General features: G+C 39.8%; 1 protein-coding gene across 1 annotated transcript in view; it reads right to left on the bottom strand.

The window, feature by feature from the left end:
• The window catches only part of LOC121865366 (26S proteasome regulatory subunit 7), a 46946-nt gene that overhangs the window by 7826 nt on the left and 16526 nt on the right, over positions 1-22594 (bottom strand). Inside the window, exons 2-4 of the mRNA XM_042364702.1 lie at positions 19938-20106; positions 11417-11581; positions 10780-10971 (exon numbers count right to left, since the gene is read on the bottom strand). Of these exons, the coding sequence (XP_042220636.1) occupies positions 10780-10971; positions 11417-11581; positions 19938-20106 (526 nt within the window). The remainder of the gene's footprint in view (positions 1-10779; positions 10972-11416; positions 11582-19937; positions 20107-22594) is intronic.

The raw sequence follows: 22594 nt of genomic DNA, 5'->3' as shown, positions 1-22594 counted from the left end.
CTGATGGTGGCGGCAGACGTCGTGTCATTACCGCACTTGATGACAACCGGCCAACCAGAGAGACGGTCGACGATAACAAGGAAGGACTTTCCTGACACACAGAAAAAGTCGGCCGACACAGACTCAAAGGGGCGGGTGGGGTTGTCGTCACTCATGAAGGGTTCCTGCTGCTGGCTGGGTTGTAATACTTGGCAGGGCTCACACGCACGGACAACATTGGAGATGTCGGAGTTGATGCCGGGCCAGAACACAGTCTGTCGTGCACGTCGTTTGGTGGCCTCAGCTCCACGGTGACTGTCGTGAAGGCGAGCCAAGGCGTGGGGACGTGATGCAGCAGGGACAACTACACGTGCTCCGTACAGAACAAGGTCTCCGTCGCAGTAGAGTTCATCGCGGAGTTTCCAATACGGGAGCAGGGTGTTGTGAAGATCGTAGCGGTTGCTAGGAAATCCATTCCTCACACACTCGACAAGTCGGACGTAGGAAGGGTCATCTCGGGCCGCTGTTCGAAGGTCCTCCATTGCCTTGTCGTCATCTGGTGACAGGTCCGAACGAAGGGATTGGACGGCATGGAGAGTGACCACAGTCCTGACGGAAAGAGCGAGGTCGGCGTCGAGCACATGGTCTTCTGGAGTAGGGCGGCTGACAGGAGAGCGGGATAAGGCATCAGGGATGCAGAGCTCCTTACCAGCACGCCACACTGCTGTGAAGATGTACGCCGAGAGCTTCTCTTTCAGACGCTGGAGGCGAGGGTTCTCAACGGCGTCCAGCATGTAGTGGTTGAGGATCGGAACAAGCTGGCGATGGTCGGTCACTAGGTGAAAGTGTTGCAGGCCTATGAGGTAAAACCTGCCCTTGGACATCGCCCAAACCACAGCCAACAGCTCCAACTCAATAGTGGCGTAGCGCGTCTCGGTGTCAGAAAGGAAACGCGAGCCACACTGGACGAGCCGGAACTGCCCTCCACCATGATCCTGCAGTAGGGCGTATCCCACGCCATACAAGCGTGAGGCATCTGTCTGCAGAACTGTCGGCAAGGCTGGGTCAAACGTGGCGAGGACAGGTGGACGAGACAGGGCCTGTTTCACTTGCTGGAAGGCCTTGTCGTGGTCGGGGGTCCACAGGAATGTCCTCTTGGGGCTCATCAGGGGGCGAAGTGGTTGAGCAGCTGCGGAGATGTCCGACGAAAACTCTGCTAACTGGTTGACGAGACCGATGAAGGACCTCAAGTCGGTAAGGTTAGCAGGGGTGGGAAAATCAGTGATGGCGCGGACCTTTTCCGGGTCAGCTGCGATACCATTCCCTGAGAGGGTGTACCCACAAAAGTCAACTGAAGAGCTAGCCAGAACAAACTTGTCGGCATTTAGGGTAATGCCGTGCTTCCGGCACCTGTTGAGTACCTCGTAGATACGGCAGAGGTGATCCATGTAATCCTCGTCGTACACGAGTATGTCGTCGACCACTTTCACGCAGTTTGCCAGACCTTGTAGAGCCATATCACCTCGAAGACAGAAAGCGTCTCCTGTAGCGGCGAATCCCATGGGGCCACGGCAATAACTGTAACGTCCATGCGGGGTGATGAAAGTTGTGAGTGGTCGGTCTTCTTCGGCAAGCTCTATCTGCCAGTATCCACACAGGGCGTCCATCGTCGTGAAGAAGCGCGCCTTCGGGTTCACACTGCGTATAGCTGTAAAGGGCGTGGGAGAAGGGTGCGCAGGACGAGACACCTGGCTGTTGAGCTTGGAGAGGTCAGTGGTGATCCGAACACCACCTTTAGGTTTTGCGACGACAACCATAGGGTGACACCATGGAGACGGGTCATCGCCGGTTGGTGCAATAATTTCTTGGGTGACCATGGAGTCCAGCTCATTTTTGACCGCCTCGCGGAAGGCCAGGGGAACCAGTCGTGGGGTGTAAATAGCGAAGGGCTTCGCGTCGTCCCTCAGGTGGATCCTCATGGGGGGACCTGCCATCTTCTTGAGAGGCTTGGATTCCAGAGCGGACTTGGTCACCAGAACGTCGCTGAATTCCTTCAGGAAGTACTTCCGAGCATCCGAAGGAGAGGTGTCACTGGCAAGAGGCAGGGGTAGGGCGGCAGCAGGGTCGTTGCTGCTCCCTTTTTGCACCCTGTTGGCGTGTTTTACCTCAAGAATAGGTTTGGGGAAGTCCTGGGAGATGATGGCCAACTCTTGACAATGTCTGTAGGACAGCAAAGGAGTCGGGACACCGTTATGCACATCAATCCAGGCTTGACACGACCTGTTGCCAAAGGTGACTTGTGCTTGGAGTGAACCCAGGGCCGGGGTCATCTGTGAACCATCTGCCATAAAGCGGAGATCCTTGGGGGGCGGTCCTAGATCACTTGGAGAGAGCCCCAAGCATTGCAAATGCTGGGGACCGATGACTGTAGCATCAGCGCCGGTGTCGGGCAACATCTGGAGACGGGATGACACACTGCGGTAGGTCACAATGACACTGATGTACTGGGGAACTTTGGTCCTGGGACGCGGGGGGGAGCACACATTCCTAATATGGCTCGAGCGTTGTCCAGGGTCGTCGTGCTTCTGATTGGAAGACTGTGGGCGGCCCTCTCTGGTGGAAGGGAGCTGAAGCTTCCGCCGACGCTGTCCCTTGGGTTTGTTGGAAGGGCAACACTTGTCATAGTGGCCCAGACGACCGCACACATTGCACTGGACGCGTTTGGCTGGGCACCGTACTGTGAGTGACCAGTGGCCCTTACGGTCACAACTGTTGCATGTAGACTCAGCAGCTGGACACACCTGTGTTCCGTGCTGCTTACCACAGTTGTTACAAAATGAACCGGGCGTGGACGTGGTGGGCGAAGGCGTAGGAGCAGACTTCTTGTCCTTCTTGTACCGGGACACAGCGCGTACAGCTGTATGGGGAGCTCGGATGGCAGAGGTGGCACACCTGGCAGCCTCATAGGAGCGACATATCGTCAACACATCCTTGAGAGAAGAGGAAGAGTCGAGGGAGGTGAGGCGTTGGACAAGTTCCTCGTCCTTAACACCCATCAAGATCACCTGCTTCAACTGGGTCTCCTCGCACTGCTGGTGGTGGCCTAGACATATATCTACCTCTTCCGAGGCTCTCTTAAGTCGTACATAAAAGGCGTCAAAAGACTCACCCACCATCTGTCTGCAGCTAAACAATTCCCTCCTGCGCAGAGCTTCATTCTGCTGTCCTTTGATGTGCCGTTGTAGAATGTCCAGTACCTCCTCTACAGACAGCGAAGAGGTCGGAGGTACCTGCAACGTATGTTCTAAGACACGCTGAATTTCCAAGGACAGGCACATACGCAGCTGGATGAGTTGTTTAGGCTGTGACAAACTCTGGAGATCCACCATTGTAGAATAATCAGTCCACCGTCGCCGCCATTCACGAAAAGTCTGGAAATTCACATCAGGCTTCAAGATGGGCGGTGTTTGAGCTGCTGCTTTAGGTGGGGCTGGGGGGCGTGAAGGAAGCATTGATGAGGTATCTGAACCAGTCAGTACCGAGGCAGTGTTAGAGCCAGGGGCTTGGTTAACAGTGAGGCGAGATATCAAAGCTTCAAACCGTGCACTGTCTTCCAATCTCCGTTGGTGGTCTCTCTCTGCCTCTGCTTGCCTTCTGTGTTCATCCGCCACACGTCTGTAGCTTCATCCTCGCGCCTTTCATCTCTCATAAACTTCATTAAAGCAATTATCTCTGGAGACAACGCTGAATATTGAGGTGAAGGGCTGCGCGATGTTGTGGGAGCTGGAGCGTCGTGGCCGGCCTGGTCATCCATCTCTGCGGGACTATCATCCGCTTGACTCATCCAGACGCTGGGTCCACGGCTACGTAAGGCATGAGACATAACTACTTCATCTGTGTACTGTGTCTTAAATCAGTGTTGACCGGTCAGCCCGTCGTATCAACAAGATTTCAGACAAAAAAATTAATTAAATACACAGATAAGTAGGTTATATATATAAAATATATATAAGGAGCCGCGCGGTCAGAGAATGTTAGTACATGTATGTGTGTGTGTGTCCCGGGCAGGGAGAGCGTCTCGCCTCCTCGGCTGTGAGGGAGGGTGGAGACGGCGAGGAGCGTCAGTCACCCTCTGGACGCGGTCAGAGAAGGGTGCACTGAACTCTACTCCCCACAAATGCCCAGAACATGCCGTATACCTTGGGAATCCTTTAAAACAAGGTCACACATGAATGGCACGAAACACACAATGCACTAAACACTTCACAGAAAATCACTGTCACTGACACTGCTCAAAGTTGCTAAATTCTTCGAGGACGGGTGGCGCGGCGGTTGACACAGGGCGGGAGTCCATAAGCTGGCTTTCCACAAACTTTGCACTATCACTCGTAATTATCCAGTAAGATTACGCACTGCGCCATGTTAGGTTCTGGATAATAAGTTCAATATACAGGAGAGAACATAAACACCTGTATAGATTTTGTAGGTTCGATTTACTGGATGAGAGATATGTACACAAGGAGAGTAGTGCTCCTCAGCTTGGCTGCTTGTCAACTGTTATAGACGACGTATGGCAAGTGATACATTAGCAGCTTCCATACGTCGCCAGGCACATTAATTAAGCATGTGGGATATGGTAATAACATTGCCACACGCTGCTAGCTAGGCTGAATAAATAATACATGAATGGAGCACATACATAATATACATACATAATATATAATCCAGCATACATAATATACATACAATAAGCATCATAGATTTTGCATTAGACATACAAATTTTAGATCTAATGCAAGTATTTTGTTTACTCAGAGCAAATATGTTATCTTTTGTGCAAAATATATGAAGTTTATATTCAAAATATTCCTGGTCTTGCAAGGAATCCAGCAATATCAATTATATTATCCTAACTTTAGTCTGAGGTATTATTTATTACTAAAAATGTAAATATACTGTTATAACCCAATCATTTCTCTGGTAGGGAGGGAAGGTGGGGGTGAGGGGTAGGGAGGGAGGGAGGGACCCAGGGAGCAGGTGGGAAGAGGGGGGAGGTGGGGTATTTTGATTGACAGATAGTATTTCGGTAAGTATATTTTGTTTATTTATTGAAGATATTTGTTTTAGCTCATAAAATTCATACAAATTACCGGGCCAGAATATAATTTACATTGCTGGAATTCTTACAATTTGATGATCATTTTGAATATAAACATCATAGATTTTGCATTAGACATACAAATTTTAGATCTACTTTAAGTATTTTGTTTACTCTGAGTAAATATGTTATCTTTTGTGCAAAATATATGACATTTATATTCAAAATATTCCTGGTCTTACAAGGAATCCAGCAATGTCAATTATATTATCGTAACTTTAGTCTGAGGTATTATTCATTACTAAAAAGGTAAATATTCTGGTTTCTCCCACACATTTCTCTGGTAGGGAGGGTTGGTGGGGGGTGGGGGGGGAGGGAGGGACCGACCGACCATCTGGCGAGGTTGGAAGAGGGGGGGAGGCAAGGTGGGGTACTTTGATTGACAGATAGTGTCTTGGAGAATATTTTTTTTTTTTATTAACTGAAGATATTTGTTTTAGCTCATAAAATTCATACAAATTACCCGGCCAGAATATAATTTACATTGCTGGAATTCTTACAATTTGATGATCATTTTGAATATAAACATCATAGATTTTGCATTAGACATACAAATTTTAGATCTACTTTAAGTATTTTGTTTACTCTTAGTAAATACTGTATGTTATCTTTTGTGCAAAATATATGACATTTATATTCAAAATATTCCTGGTCTTACAAGGAATCCAGCAATGTCAATTATATTATCCTAACTTTAGTTTGAGGTATTATTTATTACTATACCTTAAAATTTAGTGGTTTTCCCCCAAACATTTCTCAGAGAGGGAAGAGCCAGCGAGTGTAGTGTGAGAAGAGGGGGAGGGAGTCGAGTCCATTATTTGAATGGACATTAACTTGGCGACTGTATTTCTCTATTTCTCTTAAGTATTAATTGTGTGCATGTACCATCATAAAATTAAGATGTTATTTTTACTAGAACATAGGTATTGTGTCGGAAAAAGTGGAGTTTGGGAGTCAGCCGGTCTCTATTTCATTTAATCCCATATGTTATGTTGTTCACTTTACGCGTTTCTCGCTTTACGCGGGCCTCCGTAGGTTCAATTGACCGCGTAAAGTGAGGGTTCACTGTATGTATGTATGTATGTATGTATGTGTGTGTGTGTGTGTGTGTGTGTGTGTGTGTGTGTATGTATGTATATATAAATATATATATATATATATATATATATATATATATATATATATATATATATATATATATATATATATATATATATATATATATATATATATATATATATATATATATATATATATATATATATAAATACAGTGACCCCTCGTTTAACGAACACCTCGGTTAACGTAATTTCGATTAACGAACTGCCTTCCATAAGGATCTTCAATTCCGTTAACGAAAAAAATTCGATTAACGAAGTTCTTACGTAACCGACCTCAACATGTTTTCGCTTGCACTGACCAGGCAACCAGCTTTAGTATCAGTCCGCCAATACATTAATCGGATCTAGGGCTTAAATTCCTTACTATTTTAGTAAATATCAAGAAGTTTATACTATTCAATAATTTTAAAGTTTAATATTCAATTTTTAGTCATTTTAACAATTATTGAACATAATTGAAGGTAAAGTGACTAGTTTAATGCGCGGCATCCAGCCTCTTAACACAGCAAACAGGAGTTACTGTCTCTCTCTGTTTTCACTGGAGGTAACATCTTGCTTCAGACTCTCTTCAACTAAATGCTTTTTTCTGTGTTTCCAAGCAAATTATTGGTCATTTTGAAATATATTCTACATATTGACAATATATAATGCAGTGCAGTGTTGATTTAAAGAAAATAATCTTGAATTACACCAAGAGAGCTAAAATTTTATGGGTGAAATGGCGCCATGGGGTGACTTCTCTTCCACCCCAATGCCTTCTCTTCTTCCTTCTCCTCCACCCCCATTCTAAATCCCATCATCATCATCATCCAGGAGCCTTCTACATACACACCTCAAAGTAAGTGAACTTTTCTACCATTTTTTTTTAATTTAGGAAATTTTCGGTGAGCTGGAACCAATTACCCAACAACCCATTGAAACAATGGTTTCACTTAACGAACTTTTCGGTTAACGAACGACCTTCTGGAACGGATTGAGTTCGTTAACGGAGGGGTCACTGTATATGTATGTATATATATATATATATATATATATATATATGTATGTATGTATGTATGTATGTATGTATGTGTATGTATGTATGTATGTATGTATGTATGTATGTATGTATGTGTGTATGTATGTATGTATGTATGTATGTATGTATGTATGTATGTATGTATGTATATATATATATATATATATATATATATATATATATATATATATATATATATATATATATATATATATATATATATATATATATATATATATATATATATATATATATATATATATATATATGCAAATACTGTAGTGATCACAGGGGTGAGTACAGACCAGTCTGTACTCACCCCTGAAGAGGTGAATTACACGAAGCGCTGGGGAACTCTGTGGTTTTCTTTCCTTGTGGTTATCACATATATATATATATATATATATATATATATGTATGTATGTATGTGTATGTATGTATGTGTATGTATGTATGTATGTATGTATGTATGTATGTATGTATGTATGTATGTATGTATGTATGTGTGTATGTATGCATGTATGTATGTATGTATGTGTATGTATGTATGTATGTATGTATGTGTATGTATGTATGTATGTATGTATGTATGTATGTATGTATGTATGTATGTATGTGTATGTATGTATGTATGTATGTATATATATATATATATATATATATATATATATATATATATATATATATATATATATATATATATATATATATATATATATATATATATATATATATATATATTCAACACCTCAACCCGCCTGGATTCGAACCCACGGCCCACGAGCGTATGACTATGACCGGGGAACGCTAACCGCTGGACCACCAGGATACTAAAAGCAGTCCTAGACTCTGTTATATTTCACACAAAGCCTGTTCAACGAGCTTATGGATAGTCCCCATTAGAGGTTCACGGCGCCATAAGCTCATTGAACAGGCTTTGTGTGAAATATAACAGGGTATATGCAGATACCCAGGGTATATGGAGATACCCAGGGTATATGCAGATACCCAGGGTATATGCAGATACCCAGGGTATATGCAGATACATAATATTGTACACTACAATAGTATTTATTAAGTGACAATAAATACCCTTCAACAGTATTTATTAATTGATGATAAATACACAATAGTGTTTATTAAGTGGTCATAAATACAATACTGTACTGTACTAATTTATTAAGTGTTGTACACAGACATTGAGGAAAGCAGCTATGCCTATCAGCTGTTAGCCCTTTGTAAACAAATGATTCATGGTGTTGTGTGGGATTCTTTTTTCAGGAAACATAATTCTTTTAGGATATTATTTTATCAACCTGGCACCAAATGATCCTAAATTATATAAGAATTGTGGTGGAATTGCATAAAGACATGTTATCGTCATAACTCGAGGCTTTCTTGTACTGTAATTAAAAAACAAATATTCATAAAACAGTTTAGTCATGTTGTATTGATGCTAACAACCTCAACCAAATGTATGGAAATTTCTCTCAATGTAGGACTTCACTTTTGACAAAGAAACTATTACTAGAGATGTTCTTTGTCCTTTAATGCTCACCATCCATTAATATAAAATAATCAAACATTAATGGAAGCACAGTAACAACTCTCCACACTGTGCCGACAACAATCAACTATTTACCATCTGATGTATACATTGAAATATACATACAGTATGTACAGTAGTATATTTTAGTGAATACTTACATCATACAGTATATACTTTGTGAGACATGATACTAGTAGACACTACAATAAACAAGTAAAGCCACATGTTTAATTAAAGGGAATATTCAGATTTTCCTCCTTATCATACTCATAAGTTAATGAACAGGAATGGTTATTCAGGGAGTTCAGACAATCACATGTACTATTGACTCCCAGCAGGTGCAGACTATAAATTATTATTGAATGTTAAGTACAGGTTGTACCTCTCTAGTCCGGCATTCTGTGGTACGGAAACTCCCGTGGTCCGGAACGATTTTAGTTTGTCCAATAGGAAGCTTTTTTTTTTTCTGAATAATTATTATTATTATTACAGGAGCATTAAATTTTTGCCCCTCAGGCCCCAATGTGGGTCAGTGACCTATGCCCGGGTGGGCTAATCCCCGTAAAACAAAACAACAACAAAGCCGCGGGAAATTAAGGTTTGTTTACATCCGGCAGTTCGGCTGCTCTCTCTCTCTCTCTCTCTGCTTGTCTATACAGAGTACAACATTTAACCCTTCAATATATATGAGCGGTAAATAAGTGTTGCTTTCATATTCTTATGTAGAGCAATGACGATATGTTTTCACATGTGCGCACTTACATATGCGCAGTCACACGTTTTTTTTTACCATTAATGGTAAGCTACTTCAATTGTTCCATTTATTAACATTAAACAACATTACAGGTACTTCAAACAACCATATTATTTTTTTTACATTAATTTTACTACAGCTACAATCACGGTCTTATTTTCTTCAGTTTTATATGTAGAACCAATCAGTCACTGGTTTTGTAAGCTTTAACATAAACAATGCCGGCAGCCGTCTCGTCTCATCGTGTGTTTTAATATTCCACGTATTATTAATAAATTGTATTGTTAATTTTGCACACACAAACATTAATTCAATAAAAACAAATTCAGAAACATTAATTAAAATATATATGAACAGTAAATAAGTGTTGCTTTCATATTCTTATGTAAAGTAATGACGATATGTTTTCACGTGTGCGCATGCGCACTTACATACGCGATCTCTCTTTTTTCTTTACCATTATCGTTAGCTACTTCCATTGTCCCATTTATTAACATTAAATAACATTACTTAAAACAACCATATTAATTTTATTACAGCTACAACCAAGGTCTTATTTTCTTCAGTTTTATATGTAGAACCAGTCAGTCACTGGTTTTGTAATCAACGAAAACAATGCTGTGTCATTTCCTCGTGTGTTTTAATATTCTACGTATTATTAATGAATTGTATTGCTCATTTTGCACACATAAACATTAATTCAATAAAAAAGACATTCAGTAATAAACAATAATGAATCTTTTGTACATAAGACAAATGAAGCTGTTTACACGATTATGCACGTCGTCTGAACGTTGGCGGGCCGTTCAAACCCGTCGAAATTCAAGTTTCCGCCGTCAAAATTTTTATTTACCGGTATTTATTTTTTTGTGTTCCAATAAAATACATTGAATTAAAAACTCACGAAATTTGAGAAGCTACTATATGACATTTAACCCTTCAATATGTCTTCAAAGAGACCATGATGCAGAGAAAGTGGTGCTAGTGCTTCCAAGCATAAGCACAAGTCATTATATCCAGGAAAAGGGTGAATTTTCATGGTCCGGCACTGGTCAGGTCCCAAGGTTGCCGGACTAGAGAGGTACAACCTGTAATTTGTTTTCTCATCTTGCTACAATTTGTAATAAAAAGATGAAAGTACTGTACAGTAATTGAAGAGGAAAAAGAACAATCTTTTAAATTAGTCTTTAATTAGCTTACCTTAATATTACCACGAGCATCGAAACCATCGAGTTGATTGATGAGCTCCAGCATAGTTCTCTGCACTTCATTGTCACCTCCAGCACCATCATCAAATCGAGCACCTCCAATGGCATCAATTTCATCAAAAAAGATCAGGCACGCTTTCTTAGTGCGGGCCATCTCAAAGAGTTCACGTACCATTCGAGCACCCTTCATTAAATAAGGAAAATTGCATGCATTAGCAATATTGAGAAATATATCAAGTTCCAACCAGGCAATAAAATAACCAACACCATTATGAATAATGTTCGGAGGAGGAGGAACCACCATAAAGAACAAGGCCTCAAAGATGAATACAACTTAAACTTTTGATAACAATATTATTGATAATAAAGGTGACAAGTAATGTACAAAATAATAAAAATATGGAATCTGTATCAGGTAAATAATAAAGAAAAAGCTCAAGAAGTCAAGATTCAAGGAAAACTAAAGGTGATAGGCAAACTACAATTATGAATGTGCTGTAAAAGTAAGATACAAGTGAGCAAAAGTGAAGCATTTGATGACAATCCATGTATTCTTTTGACACAAAAAAAATAAAAACTCGATGTAGATGTGAAAATGGTACATCAGATAGAATCACAAGATCACTTACCTCTCCGACATATTTCTGAACTAATTCAGAACCAATAACTCTGATGAAACAGGCATCTGTACGGTTAGCAACTGCTCGTGCACACAAGGTCTTTCCTGTTCCAGGTGGTCCAAACAGGAGGACACCTTTAGGAGGTTCAATGCCAAGATTAACAAACCGTTCAGGCTGAAATGAAAATTAGCACAAGATAAAAAGAAAAAAAAGTACAAGCGTAATGAATAAACTTATAACAAACGTGTAAAACCCTACCTAACCAATCTAACCACAATGAATTAAGTTAGATTCAGTTTAGTTGGTAATGTCATCATTAATTCAATGGCTTAATATCATAGTCTATCAGCTATGCCTTAAAAACTCTTAGAACTATATTTTTTTCTATTACACGCACACACACAGAGTAGAAGCACAATAATTCAAACTAATTGGGAAATACCCAAGTCCGAAAAATACGAAAGTCCGAAAAAAGCAATTACCTGTGCCTAGTAGCAGCGATATCTCCGTTAGCCGGAACAATTGGTGCAGAGTACTTCCGGAAAAGAGAGATTTCCGAGTAACGAGACGACTCTCTCAAAGCCGGAAAAATATTGCTCATCCCCAGAATTTTCAGGGTAACGGAAAAATTTTTCTCAATAGTTCCAGAAATTGTCCATTACATCTTCTCTCAAACCCGGAAAAATATCCCTCATCCCCGAAATTTTATGGAAAATGAGCCTGATTTTCATCTCTCAAACCCGGATAGATTCCCCCATCCCCGGAATTTGCCGGGTATCGGGGAAACTGTCTCCGAATTTTCCGGATAATGTGCCGCTCGGAAAATTTCAATTCCAGCTATCGGAGAGTTCCGGGTTTGAGGGATTCCGGCTAACGGAGATACTACTTGTACCTGTACAGTAAAGCCTCCGATAACAACGGTTCGACCAATAACTTTTCATATTTAAAATCCTAGTTAATTTAGGACCCAATTAAATTTACGTCCTTATTTCATTCGTATTTACGACCAAAATATAATAAAAATAGAATAAAATTACATTTTTATATAAATAATAACTAAATTCCAATATGTATTATCCAAAAAAAAATTACTGTAAAAAAAATGAAGAGCGCCTTGCACAAAGAAGCTGCCTGGCTAATGAGTAGTAAACAACAGTCGGAGCTTGGCGGGCCTTTTGTTTTCACGCATCTGGAACAGGAACTGGAGAAAAAGTTTCTCAGGTTTCTTACAGCATTTTTGCATTCCTATTCAACATGAGCAAGAGAGCAAGTGATGGTGGTGTTGTTTCAAAAGCTAATAGAAAGTGTCTAAGCTTAGCCAAGAAACAAGATGTGTTAAACGATATGAAAAAGGTAAGAGGTGTGTGGATATTATATGGAGCAAGCAATGAACATATTTTCTGAAGTGGATCCATTAACAGAACAAAGCATTAAAATTTAAATAAATGCAAATGACCTCTACATAAAGATGTATAATGAGAAAACAAAGCAGCTGTGCAGGGTTCTTTCGACAGGCCTAAACCATCAACTTCAGCTATACAATCAAATTCAGCATCATAAGCAACTTCAACATCAACTTCAGGTTCAGGAACAGTTTCAGCAACAGCTTTATGGAAAGCTACAGCTTCAGCCAGAGTTGAACCAACAGCTTCAGCTAGAGTTGAGCCTGATGACTTCGTCATCTGAGTAAACACTCGCACAATATTCATTGGCTGTCCTTATGTTTTAGACTTTACCACCATTGGTGAATAAAATTTTAGTTTTACATTCGTAAATATTATTTAAAACATATATGAACAGTAAATACGTGTTGCTTTCATATTCAAATGTAGAGAAATGACGATATGTTTTCACATGTACGCACTTACTGTTCATACATTGGCGTTCCCGATCGTCTCGCCTTATTTCTTTATTAACTTTAAATAGCATTATTTAAAACATCGTCTCCTCTTGTGTGTTTTAAAATTCTACGTACTATTAATGAATTGCATTGTTCATTTCAAATATATAAACTTAAATTCAATCAAATACATATTCAATAATAACAATAATGAATCTTTTGTACATATTCTTAAGATAAATGACTGTTTCCTTGAGTGTGCACGTATACATTGGGTGTAAACATTGACAACAATGTAGTCTTTTATCCTCTTGTGTGTTTTAATATTCTACGTATTAATGAATTGTATTGTTCATTTCGCATATATAAAGATTAATTCAATCAAATACATATTTAGTAATAAACATTAATGAGTCTTTTGTACATATTCTTAAGATAAATGAAGCGGTATCCTTAAATGCACACGTACAGTGTATGTTGGCGTTCCCAATCCATCTCTATTTTTTTTTCTTTGCCATTAGTGATTAACTATTTCAATTGTTCCATTTATTCCATTTCTTAACATTAAATAACGTTACTTAAAACATATACAGTGGTCCCTTGCTTAACGAATGGTTCGGTTAATGAAATTTCGGTTAACGAATTACCTTCCATAAGAATCTTCAATCCGGTTAATGAACAAAAATTTGATTAACGAAATCCTTACGAAGACATGTCAACATGTTTTGGCTTGCTCATCGGCTGGTAGGCTAGTCCGCCAATACAGTAATTGGTTCTAGGCTTACATTCGTTTCCATTGGAGTAAATGTCAAGAAGGCTGTGCTCTTTAATATTTTTGCAAGTTTTATATTAAAATTATTAGTCATTTTAACACTTATTTAATATAATTGATAATATATGCAGTACAGGGAACTATTTTTTGGTGCGCCCATCAGCCACTTCACTCACCCACCAAGGCGTCTGTTTAACTCTCTGTACAGTGGAGGAAACATCTTGCTTGTGGGTCTCTTGAACACAGAGTATTTTTACGTTTTTACATTAGTACAATTTTTGGTCATTCTGAAATTTAATTAACATATTGATAATATATAGCGCAGTGCAGTGTTGATTTAAATAAAATAATCTTTAATTACAGCTAGTGAACTTAAAATTTCAGTGGTGAAATTACTGTATTGAATCCAGCATGGGTCCAAAGAAATCTAGAAAGGCAATTTCAATTCAAGTGAAACAGGAAATCATTAAGAAACATGAAGAAGGCATTAGAACAAATGTGCTAAGTAGAGAATATGGCATGTCGGCATCAACTGTGTCGACAATTCTTGCGCAGAAAGACAAATTTAAAGAAGTGAAAGTGAGAGATAAATCTACCAGAGTGTTTAAAGGTAGATCATTAATTGCAGAAACAGAAAGGTTACTTCTTATTTGGAGTAAGGAAAAATAAATGAAAGGAGATTCAATTTCTACTGAATTTATTTGTGAAAGAGCCAGGGAAATATCCGAACATTTGAAGGAAGAGCAACCTAGTTCTTCTGAAACTGACTTTGAATAGTTTAGGGCCAGCAAGGGCTGGTACGATAAATTTAAGAAAAGAAGTGACATTTTTAGTGTTGCTAGGCATGGTGAAGCTGCCAGTGCAGATAGGGAAGGAGCAGCAAAACTTGTAGTGGAGTTCAAGGAACTGATGGATGAAGAGAATTATCTTCCACAGCAAGTGTGCAATGTGGATGAAACCAGGCTGTTCTGGAAGAAAATGCTCAAAAGGACATTCATCACCAGAGATGAAGCTTCTTTACCGGGACATAAACCCATTGCTTGGTGCCAATGCTTCAGGGGATTTCCGACTGAAGCCTATGCTTGGCTACCACTCTGAGAACCCCAGGGTGTTCAAGCAACAAAAGATGGTAAGAGGACAACTTGGAGTTTATTGTAAATCCAACCGTACGGCATAGGTAACAAGACAGCTCTTTAATGAATGGGCTGTTGAGGTGTTTTGCCCTTCTGTGAAGTTACCTAACCACCAATAAACTTCCTTTAAAGGCTCTTCTCCTTCTGCATAATGCCTCTGGTCATGACCCTGAACTTGCCAGCACTTTGGAGGCTCGATTTGACTTTGTCAGTGTTGTTTTTGCCTCCCAACACTACATCAATTATACAGCCAATGGACCAAAATGTAATCAGCAACTTCAAGAAGCTGTACACGAAGAAAATGTTCAGAAGGTGTCATCAGGCAACTTCCACTGATCCTGATCTAACACTGTCACAGTTCTGGAAGACACAGTACAACATCCTGGAGGCTGTAAAATTGATTGTCATCATAGCAAGAAGTCTCCATTCGATCCCTGAATTCTGCATGGGAAGCACTGTGGCCAACAGCAGTCCATGATTTTGAGGGATTTGAGGAAGAAACAGAGTTGGACAAGGAGAGTGTGTCCATTAGTCAGTCAATGGGCCTTGAAGTGGAGGAGGATGATGTTGAAGAGCTTGTGATGTCTCATGAGCAGGAACTTACTCCTGAAGACTTGAAGCAACTGGGTGAGATGTTAGAAACAGACAGTGGTGAGGAGGAAAGGGAAAGTGATGACCATACGTATTCTTTCGATTTAAAAGATGTTGTTCACTACTGGGAGATGTTCATGAAACTGCCTTCAAGGCACCCTGATGTGGAAACAACAGAACCTATTTTGTGTACTGTTGAGGACAAAGTGGTCTCCATCTTCAAGAACCAGTTAATGATCAGGAGGAGAAATACCCCACAACCAAAAATTGACAGTTTCTTCTCTAAAAGGCAGCAGGAGAAAGGTGCTACCCCTCAGCCTTCCGCTTCAAAAAGGAGAGAGGATTTTCCTGTTAGAGAATCTGTCAGTCCAGAGGTTCCTCACATTATAATGGAAGGTGACTCGCCTTCCAAAAACCAGTAAAATGCTTCTCCTCCATCCCCTCTTCCTTCTCTTCTCCCTTCTCCTCCTCCCACCCCCCACTTCTAATTCCCATCAGCATCATCAACCAGGAACCTTCTACATACACACCTCAAAGTAAGTGTACTTTACTGCATTTTTTTTTTTACTTTGTATTTACTTTTCTGTGAGCTGGAACCAAATACCATCAGAGATGTCCAGGAGGGTTACTACAAAGGACAACATTGCAGCAGTGATTGCATTGTACAAAGCAAACTATGTACTGAGAGATATTTCTGCTCAGACTGGTGTGAGGTTGCGTGTTGTCCAAAAACTTGTGAAGCGTTTCCGTGAGCTTGGAGAGGACGTGTTGCCAGCTCCCCTACCCAAATCTGGTAGGCCTAAATTATGGTCTCCATGGACACTTAAGGTTATTTCACGCCAAGTTAGGTCCAATCCCGCCCTCACAGCACGTGAAGTTAAAGAGAAAAAACCCCGTCTTCTCTGCCACGTCTCCTTACGTTGTGTTCAACAAGCCCTCCACGATGACCTTGGATTTAAGAGCTTCCGTGCCCGTCGTAAACCTCTGTTGACGAAGAGACAGAAGGAAAATAGAGTGAAATTTTGCAAGAAATATGAAGTGTGGGATTAAGAGTCATGGAGGAGTGTATTGTGGTCCGACGAGGCTACGTTTTCTGTGACTGGCAGTAGTCGAGGAGGGTGTACCGCCTGCCTCACTCGGATGCACATCTCCCACAGTACACTGTAAAGACTGTTAAGCACCCTGCCTCGCTTATGCACTGTCACTATGTTGAAATGCCCTGTAGTTTGAGCTTTTCCCCATCTAGTTATTATATATCTTATTTGTATCACTTATGTTATTTGTATATTATTTGTAAATCGAAACCCATTCCCCAATTATGTAACTGTATATTTTCAGCCTTCTGGCTGCTATGCTCTTTCAATAAACCGTTAATTATTATTTTTATTATTATGGTTTGGGCTTCCTTTACGTATTATGGTGTTGGTGAACTAGTAATCCTCCCTAAGAACCAGATGATGAATCAGTACAACTATCTTGAACTGCTTAGTGATTTCTTAACTGAATCATTTGATAAAGCTAAGGCAAGCCTTTTCATGCAGGACGGTGCCCCATGCCACACTGCTAAAAGTGTCATACAGTGGCTCAAAGACTGTGAGGTACCTTTCTTTAATGAATGGCCTGGCAGTAGCCCAGATCTCAACCCAATAGAAAATTTGTGGTCCACTGTTAAGCGTCGTCTGCGCGACATTGACACATCACCAGTGCCCAAGTCAACCAGCCCACAATCCTTAAATCAGCTACAACCTATTGCAATCACCCCAATACCCAGCCTAATCTGTGAAAGTTTTGTGTTCGACTGGGCTTATGCTGATATTGCAGGAGTCGTAGACCCTCAGCAATTTGGCAACATGAAAACTTCCTCCACCACTCACTGTCTTGTCGGCTTTCTCGATTACATATACCGCCATCTCGAGAAACGAAAAACGTCTGTAGCTGTCGCCTTCATTGATTTCACTAAAGCATTCGACCTAGTCGACCACAATATAATCATCAACAAAGCTATTGACCTCGGGCTTCGGAGAAGTCTTATACCATGGCTTACAGACTTCCTCAGTGACCGACGCCAAGCTGTACGCTTCCGAGGGGCTGTCTCCACCTTTCAGTCACTCACCTGTGGCGTCCCCCAAGGCACCAAGATGGGACCACTCTGCTTCCTTATGCTCATCAATGATGCCCTAAGAGAAACCCCTGCTCGCTGGAAATATGTCGACGACTCCACCATTGGAATCAGCGTCAACAATTCTGCTCCCAACTATACCGCCCTTCAGGATTTATTGAACAGTCTCCAAAACTGGGCCACCAACAACCATGTCACCATCAACCATACCAAGACCATGGTTATGCACATCAACCTCTCCTCCGACATTGTCCCACCTCCTTCCATTACTTTAGGTCCGAACACACTCCAGGTTGTAGATTCCACGAAGCTCCTCGGCGTCACCATAGACAACAAACTAAATTGGAAACCACACGTCAGTGAAGTTGTCAAATCCTCCAGTTTCCATCTCCACCTCCTCCGCCGACTCAAGTCCCTCGGAGTTCCTGCACCCGAGCTCCTCAGTGTTTACACAACATTCATACTTCCCAAGCTCACCTATGCCTCCCCTACCTGGTCTTCCTCCCTAAATGCCACACAACGTAAACACCTAGAAAAAGTGCAAAAGAGGGCATGCAAGATTATTCTCTCCCCTTCCTACTCCACATATCAAGAAGCGCTCAACACACTGACCCTTTCGACTCTCACTGACCATCACCACGACCTCATCTGCAAATTTGGTAAGAAGCTTCTACACCATCCTCGACACGGCTCCTACAGGTAGTTCTGCTATAACCAATTGTGTTCTTGTAAAATATCGTGTTATAGAAAATCGCGTAATAGAAATAACAGGGCTTATGGAGAAAATAGGGTTAGGTGCAGATTACTCGAAATCGAAAAAATTTAGTAGTTAGCCTAACACAAAGGATAGCACAGTCTAAATAAATGTTACATTCATATCTAATAATGAAATCATACAGTAAATTTAACACTTTACCTTGAAAAAATATGAATGTAACTTGATGGGGGAGAAGGGTGATTTTGAGGTTGATAACATCAAGCTTCTCTTCAAGTGTTATATCCTTTCTTTTACGATAATCACCGGGAATTCTATCATCAGAATGCTTTTTGGAGATATTCTTCTTTACCATATTCACAGTTAATACCACAAAATTGGAGAAATAGTAAGCAAAAATCGCGTTATAGCAAACAAGCGATCGCGTTATACAAATATTGTTCCGAATTCATAAATCGCGTTAGAGCAAATTCGCGTTATCAAAACACGCGTTATAGCAGAACTCACTGTACTACCACCTGAGATCCCTGGTCCGAGAATTGCTGTTCGACACCACAACCGCATCCAGCCCATACGTGCACGAACTGATCGCTATAAGAACAGCCCAGTCCCAACCATTGTAAAAATTATCAATAACTTGTAATAAACCAGTGTATTCACTCCCAGTAAACACTACTCCTTGCACTGTCACTATGTTGAAATGAACTGTAGTTTGAGCTTTTCCCCATCTAGTTATTACATGTCTTATTTGTGTCACTTATGTTACTTGTATATTATTTGTAATTCGTAACCCATTCCCCAAATATGTAACTGTATATTTTCAGCCTTCTGGCTGCCAAGCTCTTTCAATAAACCGTTAATTATTATTATTATTATCATCAATCCCGAAGCTAGAGGCAGCCATCAAGGATCCCTAGGCTAACTTGCCACCTGACCTCTTGCAAAACCTTGCTGACGTGTTCCCCAAAGGCTAAAGGACTGCCTGAAGCACAGAGGGAACACTGCAAAGTATTAATTGAAGTGGTAAGTGTTACTTGACTTTATTTATATAACATTACCGTAAATATGCATATTTTTCCAGCACACGATCTAACATTCTGCGTATATATATATACATACACAGGTAAAGGAAATTACTGTGCCTAGAATGAATGGCTCCCTGTCCCATACACAAAAATGGCAGCAACTTTAAAACTACCCACAGACATTCTTGGGTACATCCAGTGTCATCCGCGCATAATAGAGGACTGCGAAATATAAATTCCTTGAATTTGGGGGCCCCTTGTATCTTGAAAGCTCGTCTTACCTATTTTATTGGGTGAACTACATCATTAGTATTGTACTGTATGCTACAACTCACATGTAAGAGAGGCGTCTCAACCACTTCACGGAGTTTTTCAATTTGTTCCTTGCAGCCTCCCACGTCAGAGTATGTAACATCGGGTTTCTCTTCCACCTGCATCATTGTTACTGAGGGATCAATTTTTGGTGGGAGAGGAATATGTATTTGATACTTGTTGCGATCCACGCTGTAAAATAAATAAAAAAATAAAAACAATTATAACCCTACAATAAATCTCTCACAATTTTCAAGGTTATGTTTCTACGAATTCAGTAGAATGTAAATTGATTGGGCTTATGGTGAAAATGGGGTTAAAATCATGAGTCCCAAAGAATTAAAAGCTAAAATTTACTTAATCCCTAAAATCATTTATTTTTACCAGAAGTGTTACTAAAAATCCCTGAAAAAGAATGTAATCATTAGTAACATAGAAATGTGATATAAAACAATTTATGATCTGTCTCATGACATTCTACACATTTCAGTAATTTAAATTCATGTTTTCTATGATATAATAAACATACAAGAAAAATATTGCAAAAAAAGTTTTTAAAGCATTATACAGTAAACCCTCAAAATTCCAGACTATTTGGGGAAAAGGGAGTCCGGACTTGCCAATTGCCCAGGCTTTTACCAAGTGAGTGTTTTGCTTCAACTAAGCAACCACTCGTTAGTTCCAATGTGCAATAATGTCGTGTGTATATCGTTTTACATTTTTCCTTTAAAGTGAGTTCTGCTATAACGCGTGTTTTGACAATGCGAATTGGCTCTTAACGCGATTTATGAATAGAGGAACAATATTTGTATAACGTGAACGCTTGTTTGCTGTAATGCGATTTTTGCTTACCATTTCTCCAATTTTGTGGCATTAACTGTGAATATGGTAAAGAAGAATATCTCCAAGAAGCGCTCTGGTGATCGCATTCCCTGTGATGATCGTAAAAGAAAGGCTATAACCCTTGAAGAGAAGCTCGATGTTATCAACCTCAAAATCACCCTTCTCCCCCATCAAGTTATATTCATATTTTTTCAAGGTAAAGTGTTACATTTACTGTATGATTTCATTATTAGATATGAATGTAACATTTATTTAGACTGTGCTAACCTTTGTGTTAGGCTAACTACTAATTTTTTTTTCGATTTCGAGTAGTAATCTGCACCTAACCCTATTTTCTCCATAAGCCCTGTTATTTCTATTACGCGAATTTCTATAACACGATGTTTTACAAGAACACAACTATCGCGTTACAGCAGAACTGACTGTATATGCATTATAGTACAGTTCATTAAGAAAGAACTTACTGGATATAAATATATTATTTTATTTATTATTAAAAGATATACTACAGTCTCACCTCGACTTACTACGAGGTTCCTTCCGCGACCAGGTCCTAAGTCTAATTGGTCGTGTCAAAAAGGCAAAAATAATACATAGAAATTCTAAAATGAGTCTCTTTTTCTTCTCAGCACCATGAGAACTTCATTTTTATGCTTACAACTATTTAAAGGGAATTACAAACCCAAAAAATTTTCAGTACACAGCGATCACTAACGTCGGAACTCGAAAATAACTAATGTGAAAAATATTTTATACGACCATGGCCTTCAGATGTCCGGGTTGTCGTAAGTCGAATATGTCGTAAGTCGAAGGAGACTGTACAATCCATCTCACTTTTTTTCTTTACCATTAGTGGTTAGCAACTTCTATTGTTCCATTTATTAACATTACTTAAAACATATATATTCATTTTTTTACATTAATTTCACTACAGCTAAAACCAGGGTCTTATTTTCTTCATTTTCTAGTGTAGAACTATCATCCCAGACAGCTGTAAACACAAACAAAACAATGGCATCCCATCTCCTCTTGTGTGACCATATAATTATTCATTTATATTGTATAAGGTGCATTCAGAAACATTATTTAGAGAATATAGTTTGCAATTTACATTAATTGTATTGTTTTGGGGGGAAAAGAGGGTAAAAAGCCACACAAAATATATGAAAAGGTCACACTTGGGAATACATCTCATTATTATTGCTTTATTTTAATAGTAATTAATGATTCATGATATGATGATTCACCTTACACTGCAATATTGGAGGACACATTACCGTCATTATTTGAGGCTTTACTGTACTATAAAGATAAAAATAAGAACAAATAAGTGTAGGAGTATATTGTAGGTGGAAGACGAGTGTTGTTACGAATTTGTCGTATTTTTCTATTATTTTTATATAACATGCTGCCATGTTGTTCCATATTATTCCTGTAATGATGTGTTATATTTACTATTATATATTCTAGTCACCTTACCCTGTGCTGTTGGTTTTAACTGTTATTATTTGTTCGCTCCATCTTATTTTCTTCATTTAGTATTGTAACAAGCATTCTTTGTTTCTCTAAACTAACCATCTGCATCGTTAAACAATCCATGTTTCACCGGGCGTGTCGACTGGCGGAGCCACTCCATATATAGTCCCCACCAGCAGCAGAGTTCAGTCCAGTCCTCTGTCATTCACAGTTCACGTTTTTGAGTGACACCACACCTGTTCCCTTATACTTTATTTTATTTCTGTGTTGTTCCTGTCGCCACCAATGTGGTTTATCTATGTGAGTACCTATTCATGTCTCTTATGTGTCCATCAGTGCTTGCTTAGTTACATTTAAGTAA

The sequence above is a fragment of the Homarus americanus genome, unplaced genomic scaffold, assembly GCF_018991925.1.
Source record: "Homarus americanus isolate GMGI-L3 unplaced genomic scaffold, GMGI_Hamer_2.0 scaffold36361, whole genome shotgun sequence".
Classification (NCBI taxonomy): Eukaryota; Metazoa; Arthropoda; class Malacostraca; order Decapoda; family Nephropidae; genus Homarus; species Homarus americanus.
This window is presented reverse-complemented; position numbering and strand designations above follow the sequence as displayed.